At 46.2% G+C, this 15,196-nt stretch overlaps 1 protein-coding gene and 1 long non-coding RNA gene across 2 annotated transcripts in view; one reads left to right on the forward strand and one right to left on the reverse strand.

Annotated features, from left to right (window-relative positions):
• Positions 1-15,196, reverse strand: part of LOC310742625 — a 657,991-nt gene that overhangs the window by 149,052 nt on the left and 493,743 nt on the right. The window lies entirely within an intron of this gene.
• The window catches only part of ANTXR2 (ANTXR cell adhesion molecule 2), a 153,648-nt gene that overhangs the window by 3,802 nt on the left and 134,650 nt on the right, over positions 1-15,196 (forward strand). The window contains exons 2-3 of the mRNA XM_083571482.1: positions 6,207-6,278; positions 11,233-11,304. Of these exons, the coding sequence (XP_083427608.1) occupies positions 6,207-6,278; positions 11,233-11,304 (144 nt within the window). The remainder of the gene's footprint in view (positions 1-6,206; positions 6,279-11,232; positions 11,305-15,196) is intronic.

Genomic DNA, 15,196 nt, shown 5'->3' on the forward strand with positions numbered 1-15,196 from the left:
GGTCGGAATAGGCCAATATATTTGTGGACCATCCTGGATCAAGGGACTTTTCTTCTTTAAGTTCTCAAAGCTCTGACCCTAGCTCAAGGTTGTCATCTGAACTAGCCAGATGTTTAACTGAGAATCAATCACAGTCAGTCCATCATTTGATAAATAAGACTTTAGAGCTATCTTGCCCCCAACTAGACGTTCCATTTTGGTGACTGCAACCTTGGTTTAATGAGCCATTTGGCGCCTTGCTGATGCTGATATATCTGAGCTTCTAACACTGCCCCAAAGGGGCAGACTCCTTCTGAGAATCACTGTGCATGGTCATATGGGGACCCAAGAGTAATTTAGTTCTGGAGACATGCTATCATGCTCCCTGCTCAAGGCGATCTTGAGATGAAGAATGAAATTGAGGAAGTGTCCAAAAGAGGAAATGTTGTAATGGGTGATGTCAGCTACCGTCACATAGACTATGTTTGTATTCCAGTCATAAAAAAGAAACGGTGGCTGACCAGGAACGAGACCATGGGGCTGTAGCAGATACCTCAGTGAAGATGTCAATTGAGTGTACAGTGGCTGTGGAAAGGCAAATTCCATGCTAGGGATCATTAGGAAAATAAATCGGCTGATAACATACACTGGTACCTCAGGTTAAGTACTTAATTCGTTCCAGAGGTCCGTTCTTAACCTGAAACTGTTCTTAACCTGAAGCACCACTTTAGCTAATGGGGCCTCCTGCTGCCGCCGCACCGCCAGAGCATGATTTCTGTTCTCATCCTGAAGCAAAGTTCTTAACCCGAGGTAATATTTCTGGGTTAGCGGAATCTGTAACCTGAAGCATACGTAACCTGAAGCATATGTAACCCGAGGTACCACTGTAATGTCTTATGGTGTGACGGCATTTGGAATACAGTTGTACCTTGGTTGTCGAATGCCTTGGTACTCGTACGTTTTGGTTCCTGAACAATTGAAACCTGGAAGTGAGTGTTCCAGTTTCCGAACTTTTTTTGGAAGCCGAACAGCCAATGCAGCTTCTGCTATTGTTTCTGGCGCGCCTGCGTAATCGGAAGCCACGCCTCCGTTTCCGAACATTTCAGAAGTCAAATGGACTTCCGGAACGCATTCTGTTAAAAAACCAAGGTACGGCTGTACTGTGTCCCCTTCTGGTTGCTTCACCTCAGAAAGGATCTTGTAGAGTTGGGAAAAGTTTGGAAAAGGCATCCAAAATGACCAAGGGTGTAGAGTGACTCTTCTTTGAGGAAAGGTTGCAAGTTTTAGTTTACAGAAAGGGCAAGTGAGAGGTGAAATGACATATGTTAGGGATGGCTTGGAGAAAGCAGATAGAGAAAAGCTTTTCTCCCTCTCTTGTAACACTGGAGCTGGTGGAAATCCAGTGAAGCTGGATCACAATCAACACCCTACCCCACCCTGGCTAATCACAATCTGAAGAAAACTCCCTTTGTATAGTTGGACAGTTTCTCCCATTGTGAATCGTTGGAGAGGAGTGTGGCACATTTTGACCGGGAGCCAAATGGGAGGCAAAGGGTTAAGCTCGCCACTTTGTTGTCCTGGGGGTGTCCCTTGGGCTGTTTGCCAAATAAAGCGCAACTGTGTGACCAGCAGCATGTCTCCTTTGGTCCTTAGAGGCCTAATTCATTCAGATTTATTTATTTAGTAAAAGGTAAAGGTAAAGGGACCCCTGACCATTAGGTCTAGTCATGACCGACTCTGGGGTTGTGCGCTCATCTCGCTCTATAGGCTGAGGGAGCCTGCGTTTGTCCGCAGACAGATTCCGGGTCATGTGGCCAGCATGACTAAGCCGCTTCTGGTGAACCAGAGCAGTGCACGGAAACGACGTTTACCTTCCCGCCAGAGTGGGAAATTCGTCTTGCGAAGCAGCTCATAAAACGGAAAACTCTTTTGTCTAGCGAGTTTTCCGTCTTGCGAGGCATTCGTCTTGCGGGGCACCACTGTACTTTATTGTCACTTGTACAACTTGTATACAGTGAGATTACACAAGCACCCCCCACTCAGCTCTCTTAGTCTTAATTCCCCTCGTTTACTGACGCACACCCACCAAACCCAAAAGTCAGTTGCCCTGTTGTTATCTTTTCATTCAGCAGCCTAACAGCCCATGGATAGAAGCTGTTCTTTACCCTGTTGGTGTGACTAATCATGCTTCTATATCTTCTGCCTGAGGGCAGGGGATCAAGAAAGTGCCGGCCAGGGTGTGAATCATCCCTAAGAATTTTCCTCACTCTCCTGAGGCAACATTCTTTTGCGATGTCATCCAGCGGATTCACGGGACAGCCCATAATATCTTGTGCTGTATTCACCACTTTCTGTAGGCACTTCCTATCAGTTGATGTCAAACCAGCATACTGCACCGTGATGCAGTATGAAAGGACACTTTCTATTGTGGACCGCTAGAAGGAGATCATCAAATGTTGATTGACATCGTTCTTTCGCAATACTCTGAGGAGATGGAGTCTCTGATGGGCTTTCTTAACCACCTGGGTTGTATTGATTTTCCAAGTAAGGTCTTCACTGAGATAAACTCCTAGGAATTTAAAGGAAGAGACTCTCTCCACACAGCCCTCCCCTATGTATAGTGGGGCTAGTTCTCCTCTCTGTTCAGAGTTGCAGCCTGAATATTACCACTGAGTGCCAGACCTGAAGGGCTGTAGCTCAATCTGTTTTGCATGCAGAAGGCCCAGTCCTGGGTTCAATTCCTAGCATCTCCAAGGAGGGTTGGGAGAGACCCCTGCTTGAAATTCTGGAGAGTAGCTGGCAGTCAGTGTTGGCAGTACTGAGCTGCATGGACCGGTGGTTTAACTCTCTACAGTGGTACTTTGGTTTACGAACTTAATCCGTTCCGGAAATCCAAAACCTTAAACCAAAGCGTTCTTAAACCAAGGCGTGCTTTCCCATAGCAACGGGGGACTCAGTTTACAAATGGAACACACTCAACAGGAAGCGGAACATGTTCTGCTTCCAAGGCAAAGTTCACAAACCAAAACACCTACTTCCGGGTTTGCAGTGTTCTTAATCCAAGTTGTTCATAAACTAAGCTGTTCTTAAACCAAGGTAAAGGGACCTCTGAACATTAGGTCCAGTCGTGACCGACTCTGGGGTTGCGGCACTCATCTCGCTTTATTGGCCGAGGGAGCCGGCATATAGCTTCCGGGTCATGTGGCCAGCATGACTAAGCCGCTTCTGGCAAACCAGAGCAGCACACAGAAACACTGTTTACCTTCCCGCTGGAGTGGTACCTATTTATCTACTTGCTTTCGAACTGCTAGGTGGGCAGGAACAGGGACCGAGCAATGGGAGCTCACCCCGTCGTGGGGATTCGAACCGCCGACCTTCTGATCAGCAAGCCCTAGGCTCTGTGGTTTAACCCACAGCACCACCCACATCCTAAACCAAGGTACCACTGTATAATAACAACCTGTGCTCTCATGAATGGACTGTTAGTTGTGTCAGTTTTGGAAGACAAAAGAGTTTTGGGTGGTACAGTGCTTTCCACACTGGTGTTTCTGCTGTCCAAGTGATGTGTGTTGTAGAAGGGGCATGTTCTGGTGTGCAATCTGTTTACACAAGTGCTGGGCAGGCCTCCTGAGCTTCGTTGTGGCTGTGCGTGAGTTGAACATGCACCGTAGGAGAAACACAGCCGACTCCTGCCGCTGTACATTGCACACGACTATTGGTAGTTTTTAGGAAGCCTGTTCGTTGGAGGAACACCATTAATGATGTTCTCATTGAGGGACCCCAGAGAAACTCCCGATGAACCCTCAGTAAATAGTTCAAAAGCCTCTGCCTTTGTGTGTGGCGGGTTTTTGTGGTGCCAAAGGCTGCTGAAGTAAAATTGATGCGAATTTTTGCTTATGTGAGAGAAGGAGGTTGTGGGATATGTAGACGTTGCTGCTGGCATCTGTGTGGTACCATAATCGGTTTGTGGAGAATGGGATGCGAGGTTAGCCCATCCTTGGTTGTTGAAGCAGAAAGACGCTTTTGAGGTTGTTGGTCATGGCAGTTCTTTTGACCTTGGTGTTTGGTGGTACGTGGTAAATAAACAGAGGAAGAAGGGCTTTGTGGTATTCCCTTGGAGAGTGGGTTCTGTTCCCACGGGTCAAATGAGGAAGTTGCTGGAGGGGATGTACCATGACTTGTGACTGTGTCACATAAATGGGGCAATTTCTTGAGATGCTCTTGAAAGAAAAGCGCTAGTGCTCTGAGCTGGGAGGCTATTCTAAAGAAAGGAACGGTCTACTTCAGGCACTGCATTTTCCTGAAATGGGAATATATCTGCTGTGGAAGTCCCCTGGGAGCCAGCGTGGTGCAGTGGTTAAGAGCGGTAGTCTCGTAATCTGGGGAACCGGGTTCGCGTCTCCGCTCCTCCACATGCAGCTGCTGGGTGACCTTGGGCCAGTCACACTTCTCTGAAGTCTCTCAGCCCCACTCACCTCACAGAGTGTTTGTTGTGGGGGAGGAAGGGAAAGGAGAATGTTAGCCGCTTTGAGACTCCTTCGGGTAGTGATAAAGTGGGATATCAAATCCAAACTCTTCTTCCTCTTCTTCCTCCTCCTCCTCCTCCTCACAGAGATGTATTTGACACCTCCATTATGTAGTTTTCATTACATGCTGAGAGATACAACTTTTTTACCCTGGCTATTGACACCTGAGGCATATATTTTAGCACCCACCCTGCTCTCTTGACTGTAATTTGTTTTGACTGATTTCCATACAGTGGTACCTCGGGTTAAGAACTTAATTCGTTCCGGAGCTCCGTTCTTAACCTGAAACTGTTCTTAACCTGAGGTACCACTTTAGCTCCCACTGCAACCACGCCGCCAGTGCACGATTTCTGTTCTCATTCTGAAGCAAAGTTCTTAACTCGCGGTACTATTTCTGGGTTAGCGGAGTCTGTAACCTGAAGCGTCTGTAACCTCAAGTGTCTGTAACCCGAGGTACCACTGTATTGTATTTTTTAAATTGTATTATTATTATCAGCAACAACAACAATAATAACAATAATAGGAAATACTATATCCCTGTTGTCAGAAAGCTATGCCAGTGTCAAAAATATTTCCCCTTAGAATATGTAACACAGAAACATAGGAAGCATACATTAATGTAGGCCAGAAGTTTTCAAGATTATGCATAGCATGGAGAAAGTGGATAGAGAAAAGTTGTTCTCCCTCCCTCATATCACTGGAACATGTGGGCATCCACTGAAGCTGAATGTTAGAAAGTACTTTTTCGTGTAAAGGGACCCCTGACCATTAGATCCAGTCGTGGCCGACGCTGGGGTTGCGGCGCTCATCTCGCTTTATTGGCCGAGGGAGCCAGCGTACAGCTTCCGGGTCATGTGGCCAGCATGACTAAGCCGCTTCTGGCGAACCAGAGCAGCGCACGGAAACGCCGTTTACCTTCCCGCCGGAGTGGTACCTATTTATCTACTTGCACTTTGACGTGCTTTCGAACTGCTAGGTTGGCAGGAGCAGGGACAGAGCAATGGGAGCTCACCCCGTTGCGGGGATTCGAACTGCTGACCTTCTGATTGGCAAATCCTAGGCTCTGTGGTTTAACCCACAGCGCCACCCGTGTCCACTTTTTCGTGTAGCACGTCGTTAATCTGTGGAACTCACTCCTGCAGGAGGTAGTTGTAACCTCCCACTAAGATGGCCTTAAAAGAGGATTGGACAAGTTTATGGAAGATAAGACTATCAATGGCTACTATATAAGGCGATCCTCCCTAATTCGTACTGTCCGAAACAACATGCAAACCTTTATACAAGCATCCTTCCAAATTGCACCTCTCCAAATTTTGCAATTCAGTTCTCCAGCCAGCTAATGTGTACAAAAACCACACATGCTAATGCAGCGTGCGCATATAAGTGCATATATTCACAAAAGAGTGTAGAAAACTGCATTATGTTTGGGAAAGCTGCTTGCAGAAATTTGTGTAGTCAGAGAAATTCGCACTAAAATTCTGATGGATTTTCATGAGGACTTTTGTTGTTGTTGTTAAAACATTGTGAACTGGTATGGAAATGTGGAAAACTGAAATCAAGAGAGGAAAAATGGGAAATGGAGAGAATCAAAACTTGACAGATTTGCCCATCCCTAGATTTCATGCAATTATTTAAAGCCAGGTGGGTTATTTGCTTTGACCCCCTTCATAATTTCCTGCTCATTTTCTTTCTTCTTTACAGGTCACACAGTGTCAAGAACCACTGGTCGGAAATTGTTAACTTCGTGAGGCTGCTGACGGACAGATTTGTGAGGTGGGCTGCTCTCCTTATGGTTTCTAGGTTTAGTTTTGACACGAAAGATTGCAAAACAAATGCTTTGATGTGTAATCTTCAGTTGGAAACCATTCTCAAAAGAATTAGGCACAGACATGCTTTTCGTTCACATAAGGCGCCTTATGACAACATCACATTCTCTCAGTGTATTCGGAATGCAGTGCAGTGCTGATAAAAATACATCGTAAAGAGTTCTGAAATTCCTACTTGTTTTTGTTTCGTATGGTTTTTGAATCACATAAAACTCGGGTGCAGAATCTTTTTAAGCCTGAAGCGCACATTCCCTTGTGGGCAATCTTCCAGTGTTGGGAAGTAGAAAGTCTTGTTTATGTATGGTAGGCTATGTTAAAGCAGAAATTTCTACAAGCATGTCTTTTCATTCAGGCAAGTAAGAGGAATTATCACAGTTCAAGGATGTATTCCAGCCAAGAAAACACACTCAAGCATGGAATGGAACAGGGTCAGTGAGCAGGGTGGCATGAGAAATGGGGTGGCCTGTTGTTGACTTGTGGAAGTTCATCACACCTCAACCTTTGGGATGTATCAGCAGAGGATTCAGAGCCCCAGCAGAGTTTTCAGAGATTTCCAGCTTCTTCCAGAGTCCCCAGTTAAGGGGAAAACTCCTCTCCCACACAGTTCAAAGTAACAAAGTGTGTGTTGATGATATTGAGACAATGTGGACACTGGAGTCAAAGTTATAGAAAGATTCCCGCCATGCTAGACATGGTTTGGTACCTTTTATTCCACGGTTGCAGTTTCCAGCATGTCTGATTGTACACTGAAGGCAAGGCTGCATGTATTTTACGCACCTCCAGTTGCACTCCGAGCCCCAAAACCCATCCCTCATGGAAATAAAGACACAGTGGAGACAGAATTTAGTTTAAAGGTTAATGGGCAAATTTTGGCCACAACTTTATTGAATACACAAATGTGACTGGTGTTGACTTAGGCATTGGTATCAAAACTATATCTGGCTCCTGCCCCACCCTGCAGGAAGCCTGTAAGGGTAAACAACCAGCAGGGGGATCTCTGTCAGTGTATATTGACTGGTGCTCACCCCTGGGGTTCCCGGGGGTCCTGGCATGGCCCTAGCCCCTCTCTGGGCTTTGGACGAGATCCAGACCCCCGGATTCCTTTAACGGAATACCATGTTCATTGGAGGGGCAGGTGATGGCCGGACCTCCCCTCCCCACATTCCCCTAAACCAATGCCTAACCGCCAAACCTTACAAAGTTGTGGCGATTGCTAAGAGGTAGGCAAAAACCAAGTGGCCACAGCCAATCTGCCACATTGGGAAAAATTCCTACCTGGCCCCTGTTCCAAATCAGGTGACCAACCAAAGTCCAAAGCAAGGCCAAACACGACCTAATTAATGGGTTGGTGTTGGGCAGCGCAAAGCAAAAGGAGGTCCCTACGTCACGCTGCCAAATAGATACCCCCAATGCCCAACCCCCAACCTTTGCCATGATGCCAATTGGCTAAATGCCAGTGGCATAACTGTGGCACCACTAGCTTGCCCACAAGCCGGTTGGGGAAGAGTTTCAGGGGCCAAGCACAACATGGACCCTCCATTAGGAGGATCCAACTTGCATTGCATGAGGAGAGAATTTAGTGTCTGACACAGAATTTTGCAGCTTTTCTTCTTTTACTTTCGCAGAACAAAAATACTGCATTTCTCAACCAGGGTAGCTAACATGGTGCCTGCCAGATATTTTTGGATTACAGTTCCCATCATCCCTGACCAGTGACCATGCTGTTTTGGGGCTGCTGGGAGTTCGAGTCCTGCAACATCTCAAGGGTACTGTTTTGGCTGTGCCTGTTCTGGGCTTTGCGTCTGGGGATATGGCTTTGTGAATATGCAGGAGGTGTCTGTTGAACTATTAGAAGCTGTTGCTTCTGTCGTTCTTTGTAGCACCTTGTTTTTCTCCATGGCTAGCAGAAGCAGGATCAATTGTGCAATCTAAGCAAATGAATGCAAAACCTGCCTGTTCTGCTAATTCTGCTCTTCCTAATACTTTGTGCTGCCCAACACCTTTGTGCTGTCCAACACCCAAATCAGAGGATGATATTAAGAACAAAATATAGACTATTTCCAGTCCTGGTTAGGCACTGGGAGCGTGGGAAGTAGCTGCTCAGACCTTGTTGCAGTTAATTGTTTCCTATGGAAAATGCGATACAGAAGGCGATTGTCAGCTGGACCAGCTGGCGAAAAGTCATGTGAACTAGGCAGGCCTTAATTGCATATTGCTAGCATCTATCTTCCTAAAGTCAAAAAATGAGTTTTCTGTAGAACAAGGAACGGAATGCAGTTGAAACACACACACACGGTAAGTTAATAAAAAGGATCTAATTGGTTGTTCCAAAGAAGCCATGTGGCTCAGGCTTTCAGTTACTGGCAAAAGAGATGTTTATCTTTTCCAAAAATGATCTGATTGGCCATTCCAAAGCCTTTTGGTCATCCTTTATTCCAGCCAAGAGGCCTCACCCTTCCACTTTGTTTGTTTGTTGCTGAATTGGCTGAAATAAAAGTGATTTGGCTGAATCCTTTGATGAACAGTTCTTAAAAGCTTAATAAGATTTCTTCCCTCCCCTCCCCCCCTTTTAAAAGAGAAATGGGACTACTTAATGGTTGATAAATGCTGCTCAGCACAGCATATGGTGAAAACGCGGAGCAGGTTTCATTATAAGAATTAGATCATTCCGGTATGAGTTGTACATCTGTTTCCCATTTTGCTGGGCTTGAGAGATGTAGGTCTGCAGTAGCAGCACAGCACACGTTTTCTATCTTTTTAAGAGCCTCGAAATTGCAGCGAGAATGTTTATTTTTTTAAAGTATTCCTGTGCTTCCTATCATGACAGAACTTCTGCATAGTGGAATTTAAAAATGCGGAAGAAAGAAAAGTATTTGGTAATGAAATTGCCTATCATTTTTGTTAAGCCAAATCCATTGAAGAAGCTACTTAAGACGATGCCTTAAATTTGAAAAACGAAAACAAAACCAGTCCTTCACTATTATCAAGGATGAGAGTTGTAATCCAAAATTTTTGCAGAGAACCACCTTGGCTGCGACAGTTATAGACACTTCTAACACCAGTTCATATACCTACCTGTTTATGTATGGAGACAAATTCAATAGAAACTAGGAGAGGGGCTGAGGCTGAGCTGCAACAGAGAACATCATTTGCACAAAGAAGGTCCCAGTTCTGCCCCCAGCATTTCCAGGGAAAGAGCTCTATTGAGTGATGGTGTCAAGGCTGCCCAAGGTCCCAGCTCACAAAGGACCAACGCTGCTTTCTAATTAAATACAAAAGTCTTTATTGAAGTTCAGTTTCACTTCCAGAGCCGCAGCGCGCAGCCCCACGTCTCAACTGTCAGACCGCTGATGACCCTTCTGAATCTCCTCCCCCTGTACACCAATTTAAAACCCTCACCTTGCTCCACCTTTTCCGCTGCTCCTTCCTCCTCTGGGTCCGCCTGCCCGCCGGGGTCTCGCCCTTCCTAGCCTCTTCTGACGCTGATTCCCCTGAGCCTTCTCCCTCCCTCCGGCGGGCTTTAGGAGCTGGTTCCCCATCCGGGTCTCCTGCTGTTCCGCGCGCCTGTACATTTGAACTTGGCGCGCGTGCCCAGCCAGCAGTTTTCCTCCTAACTGTTTCACTGCTGTTGTCACTGCTTCCCCCTTCGGGTGGGCTAGCTGCAACTGACCTCCCCTCCATTCCCCCACTCTCCGATGGAGGCGTGGTCAGCCCTGACTTACTCTCCCTCCCCTCCGGAGGAGACGCTGGCCCTGACACATGTGACTCTTCCCCCCCACTACGCTCTGGTGGGGAAACTGGTCCCGATCCTCCACTGCTGCTTTGGGGTTCCCCTCTGGCTCCTTGTTTCTGGTGCGTCCCCCCTGGGACCCCCCTTGCCCTGACCATCGGAGCCCCCTTCTGGGAATCTTCTGATTCGCTGGAGAAGCTCATGGAATCTCTCAGGCCACTGTCATAGTCCCCTACGCTTCCCTCGGATTCTTCCCCTTCGCTCTCCAATTCCTCTCTCCCCAGTGCTCCTGCTCCTGATTCCCTGACAGATGGTTCCAGTCATTTTGAGCTTAGGGTGAGGTAAGAGAAGGCAGAAGGGGGCAAAGTTAGATGGCTTCTTATAGCCAACAAGCTGCAGTATCTCCTAGTTGTTCAGACCAAAGAGCAGTCCTGACCTGGGAGTCTTTATAGGGGCCAGAGGGACTGTGTTCAGATGTCACACTAAACCATGGTTTGGTGCAATATGCGTGAGCAAGGACAAGCTGCAGGGAGCCTTGGGCTCACTTTCTCCCTTCCCCTCTGAAGTCAGAAGAAGAAATTCAGAAGCTTTCACTTCCACTGCAGCTGGTTATATTGTCCAGGCGTTCTAAACACAGTGGGGCGTCCCAGAACACAGTTCAACCACTAGCAGGATCCAATTCCATATGAAAGTGTGTATTAAATTCTCATTTTAACAGAAAAACCATTCTTATAAACTACAGATATGTATAAGATAAGGTTGGCCCTTTGGCAGGACCTCAGAGGCAGTGCCACTCCGGACAGCAGCTGCTGGGACCCATCGGTGGAGAAAACCCTGTTACATTCAGATCCTGCTTTTGGGCTTCTGAAAAGCATCTGCCTGGCTGCCTTGAGAACAGGGCACTGGTACAGATGAGCTTTTGGTCTGATCCGGCACAGCTCTTATGATTGTGCAGTATGTCAGCTGAAATACAGAACTGCTGAGCAAGGAGGGAGATATTAGATGTTAGCTATTTCCTGTGTGGGCTTTGTGTTTACTCGGATTCTGTCATAAAGGTTAAGATGGAGAGATCCTCAGAGTCCTGCCTTGACACAGATCCCATTGAAACGCACGTGGGTGCAGCCGTTTGATTTATGTCTCTGAGATGGATGTTTTTCTTTGTTTTTAAAAGCAACCAGATGAGGGTCTCCTTCATCGTCTTTTCCATGCAAGCAACGGTCATTCTACCATTAACACAAGACAGGTAAGCAAATTGCAACATTGCTTTCCCCCGAGTTTTTTATGCTAGTAAATACTATTTTAAGTGACACTGAATTAAGTTGGCCCTGAATTAGGCCTAAGGCAATTTCCCCACCGGTAATAAAATTGCGGTTCCTTTTTAATCACCTGAAGTGTTTCTTAAATAGTACAATTTTACCGTTGGTGAGGAATTCGCTTTAGGCCCGATTCAGTGCCAATAGTGGCTCCTGGTTATAAGTAATAAGCACACCTTTCAAAGACCCATAGAAGTTTAGAGTTCGAAGAGACTCACAGTGGTACCTCGGGTTAAGTACTTAATTCATTCCGGAGGTCCATTCTTAACCTGAAACTGTTCTTAACCTGAGTTACCACTTTAGCTAATGGGGCCTCCCACTGCCGCCGCACAATTTCTGTTCTCATCCTTTAGCAAAGTTCTTAACCCGAGGTACTATTTCTGGGTTAGCGGAGTCTGTAACCTGAAGCGTCTGTAACCCGAGGTACCACTGTATAGACCAACTGCCTGCAATGCAGGCATCACAAGCAGCCATGATGGGTGGTTGCTTTCAGAATGCAGGATTATTTATTTCCTGTTATTACATTTATACATCCCTTTTCCTCCAAGCTCAGAGTAGTGTAGATGGTTCATCCCATCCCATTTTATCCTCACAACAGGTAGGCTAGGCTGAGAGGCAGCACTGGCCCAAGGTCAACTATTGAGCTTGGTGGCTGAATGGAGATTTGAACCTGGATCTCTCCGTATCCCTATCCAGCACTCTAACCATTGCACCCCGCTGCTCTTAATGCAGCCTTCAAGGATTACTCTGCCACTTCATTCTACTGCAGGTGATGCTTCCTACCTTGCAGTGTTAGAATCATAGAATCAGAAGGGACCCTGAGGAACATCTAGTCCGGGCTTTTCCAAACTTGGGTTTCCCGCTGTTTTTGGACTACACTTCCCATCATCCCTGACTACTGGTCCTGCTAGCTAGGGATGATGGGAGTTGTAGTCCAAAAACAGCTGGAGGAGACCCAAGTTGGGGAAACTGATCTAATCCTACCTCCTGCAATGCAGGAATATACAGCTGTCCCTTACCTGCAACCTTGGCATTATCTGCACCATGCTGTAGCCAACTCAGCTATGTTGCAAGGATTTCCAGGACAAGGTACGTGAGCACTGCAGACACTCTAAAGTGCAGTCTAAATCTGCGTTAGCTGGAGATGGCGGTGGATTAATTGGGACGAAGCCATCTTCTTCCTTGTTCTCGGTTGCAAGTTTGAAAGACTTGTTGAAGCAATTGTTAGGAGGGGTAGGCAGGGTAACTGTTGGGGATATAAATGTGCCTTCTCTGAAAGGCAGAGGTGTGAGATTCATGCACATATGTTGCATTGAGAGGAGACGTTCTATTTGTAACCATTCATCACATGCAGAGCAGCCTCCAAGTTGCCGTCAACGTGATTGTCCTTTCCTCCTTTTGTCTTGAATTCTAAGACGAGTCTCACAGAACGGGTCTGTTATTGCAAGGTGTCCATCTCTTAGGAATTGGCGTCGTTGGTTTTTTTGTTTTTGTTTCGCCTTTGTTTCAGCAAAGCATCCCCTATACAATTGTGTAAATCTCAGCTTTTGTTGTTGAAATATGTTTGGGGTGTAGGGCAGTTGGTCCCAGGGACTGAGATGGAATTCAGAATGTGGTTCTTTATATATATATTTCTGGAAGAAAATCCAGAGTCGGGGGAAAGTGTGCCTCTGGTTATCAGTTTCTGGGAACTGCAGGTGGTGAGACTGCAACTGGGATCACAGCCTACTTGTGGGCTACTCAGTGGCATCTGTTGGCCACTGTGAGGCTAGGATGCTGGACTAGATGGACCTTTGCTCTGATCCAGCAGGCTATTCTTACGTTCTGTTCCAGAATATTAGTGGACAGATGGCAACCTGCTCCCCCCCTCTTGCTTGCAGAATCTTATTCTTTCTTAGATTTTCTTTTAAAAACAATATATATATGTTCATTGGGCCCCAGAGCTGAAATAGGTCTGGAGGTGTCAGATTGCTGGGAGGTCTTGGTTGTATGCTGGATAAATAAAACTGAACTGATTGTACGAGAGCTATTTTTTGCGTTGCGAAATCTGTTTCAGAAAGACTGGAACTTGATTTGTCGTTTGTTTCTTGGCAGCAGAAGCGCTGCGGGGCCTGTGGACATGCTGCCACTCATTTCTGGCAAGCACAAAGTGTCTGCTTTGTAATCTGCATTCGTACATAATCATTTTCAAGTTGTTTTCAATAGACACCAAGTGTAAAATATTTTGGATTAAACAGATTGCATTAACTTTTACGTAACTTGCTCAGCTGCCATCTATAGTGCACAGCATGTCTTCCGCTGAAACCAGGACTGCCAGTACGGATATAAATTGCTTTGTGCAAGTTTCCCCAATCTTACCTTTTAGATTTTGGCTTAAGGCTTTTTATGGGCGAGGAGCGGGAAGGGATCAAGGGTGCCTCAAAAAATCGGCATTTGCAAATGTGGGTGTTCGGTTCCAAGGGTTCTGCATATACCTGAAAACCCATATACTCAAACCCCTGGATTCATCCCTGCATGAGCATCCCAGAGCATCTTGGAGCTGGTGGGTTGAGCAAGCCTTGCCTGGTAAGCAAGACAGAGAGCTTGAAAGCTCTTTTTGCACCAGGAAAACCTTGCATGCATTTAACTTGCACAATTTCAACCGTCCGGCTTTCAACCATGCAAGGTTAAAATTGCACAAATTAAATGTGCATCAGATTCAATTGAACTGGGCAGAAAAAGATGCAGTTCTGAACGCCTGCTATCAGGTATTTTTCCAGCATTGCCTTTTTATGAGCAATATATTTCTGCTTACAAAATTTGGATTTGGGGGTCCACTTTATGCTAGGGCTGGGCGATACCTGGTTTTCAACATGAGAGACTGATACAGTGGTACCTCAGGTTACATACGCTTCAGGTTACATACGCTTCAGGTTACAGACTCCACTAACCCAGAAATATTACCGCAGGTTAAGAACTTTGCTTCAGGATGAGAACAGAAATCGTGCTTCGGCGGCACGGCGGCAGCAGGAGGCCCCATTAGCTAAAGTGGTGCTTCAGGTTAAGAACAGTTTCAGGTTAAGAACAGACCTCCGGAACGAATTAAGTACTTAACCTGAGATACCACTGTATATCATAATGTCTGAAATAAGCGTGGAACTATGTAGAGGCATTGGCTGGTTTCAGTTTTCCCCACATTGTGATTTTTGCATAACACACACACACACACGATTTGGGATATGTTGCCATGTCAAAAATTATGAGACCAATATCACAATATGGACTTCAAGTCGGTTTTAGACAAGATATCAATATGACGCCCAGCCCTACTTTATGCAGGTGTTTTCAGTGTCCAGTGGTACCTCGGTTTACGAACTTAATCCGTTCTGGAAGTCTGTTCTTAAACCGAAACCATTCTTAAACCAAGGCGTGCTTTCCCTAATGAGGTTCCTGCCACCGGTGCCCTTCCACCATTTGGTTTCCGTTCTTAGACCGAGGTAAAGTTCTGGTTTTGCGAAAGTTCATAACCCGAATCGTTCGTAAGCAGGGCTGTTCTTAAACTGAGTCACCACTGTATCTCATTGATGGTAGCCATCGTGGCTGGTACCAAAGGTTGACCTTATGTTGCATCTTCACCTTTGGGGACAGTAAGCCTTTGAATACCATTTTATGGCAATCGCAGGTGTGGGGAGGGTTCTTGCATCCAGGTTCTGCTTGCAAGCTTAGTATCTTGGTTGGTCGCTGTGAGAACAGAGTCCTGGACTAAGTGGGCCTTTGGATTGATTTAGCAGAACTCTTCTTCTTTTCTTAAGACCTTTCCAGATGGGATCAGGGATGCTTGAA

Source organism: Podarcis filfolensis, assembly GCF_964270895.1.
Source record: "Podarcis filfolensis genome assembly, chromosome: 9".
Classification (NCBI taxonomy): domain Eukaryota; kingdom Metazoa; phylum Chordata; class Lepidosauria; order Squamata; family Lacertidae; genus Podarcis; species Podarcis filfolensis.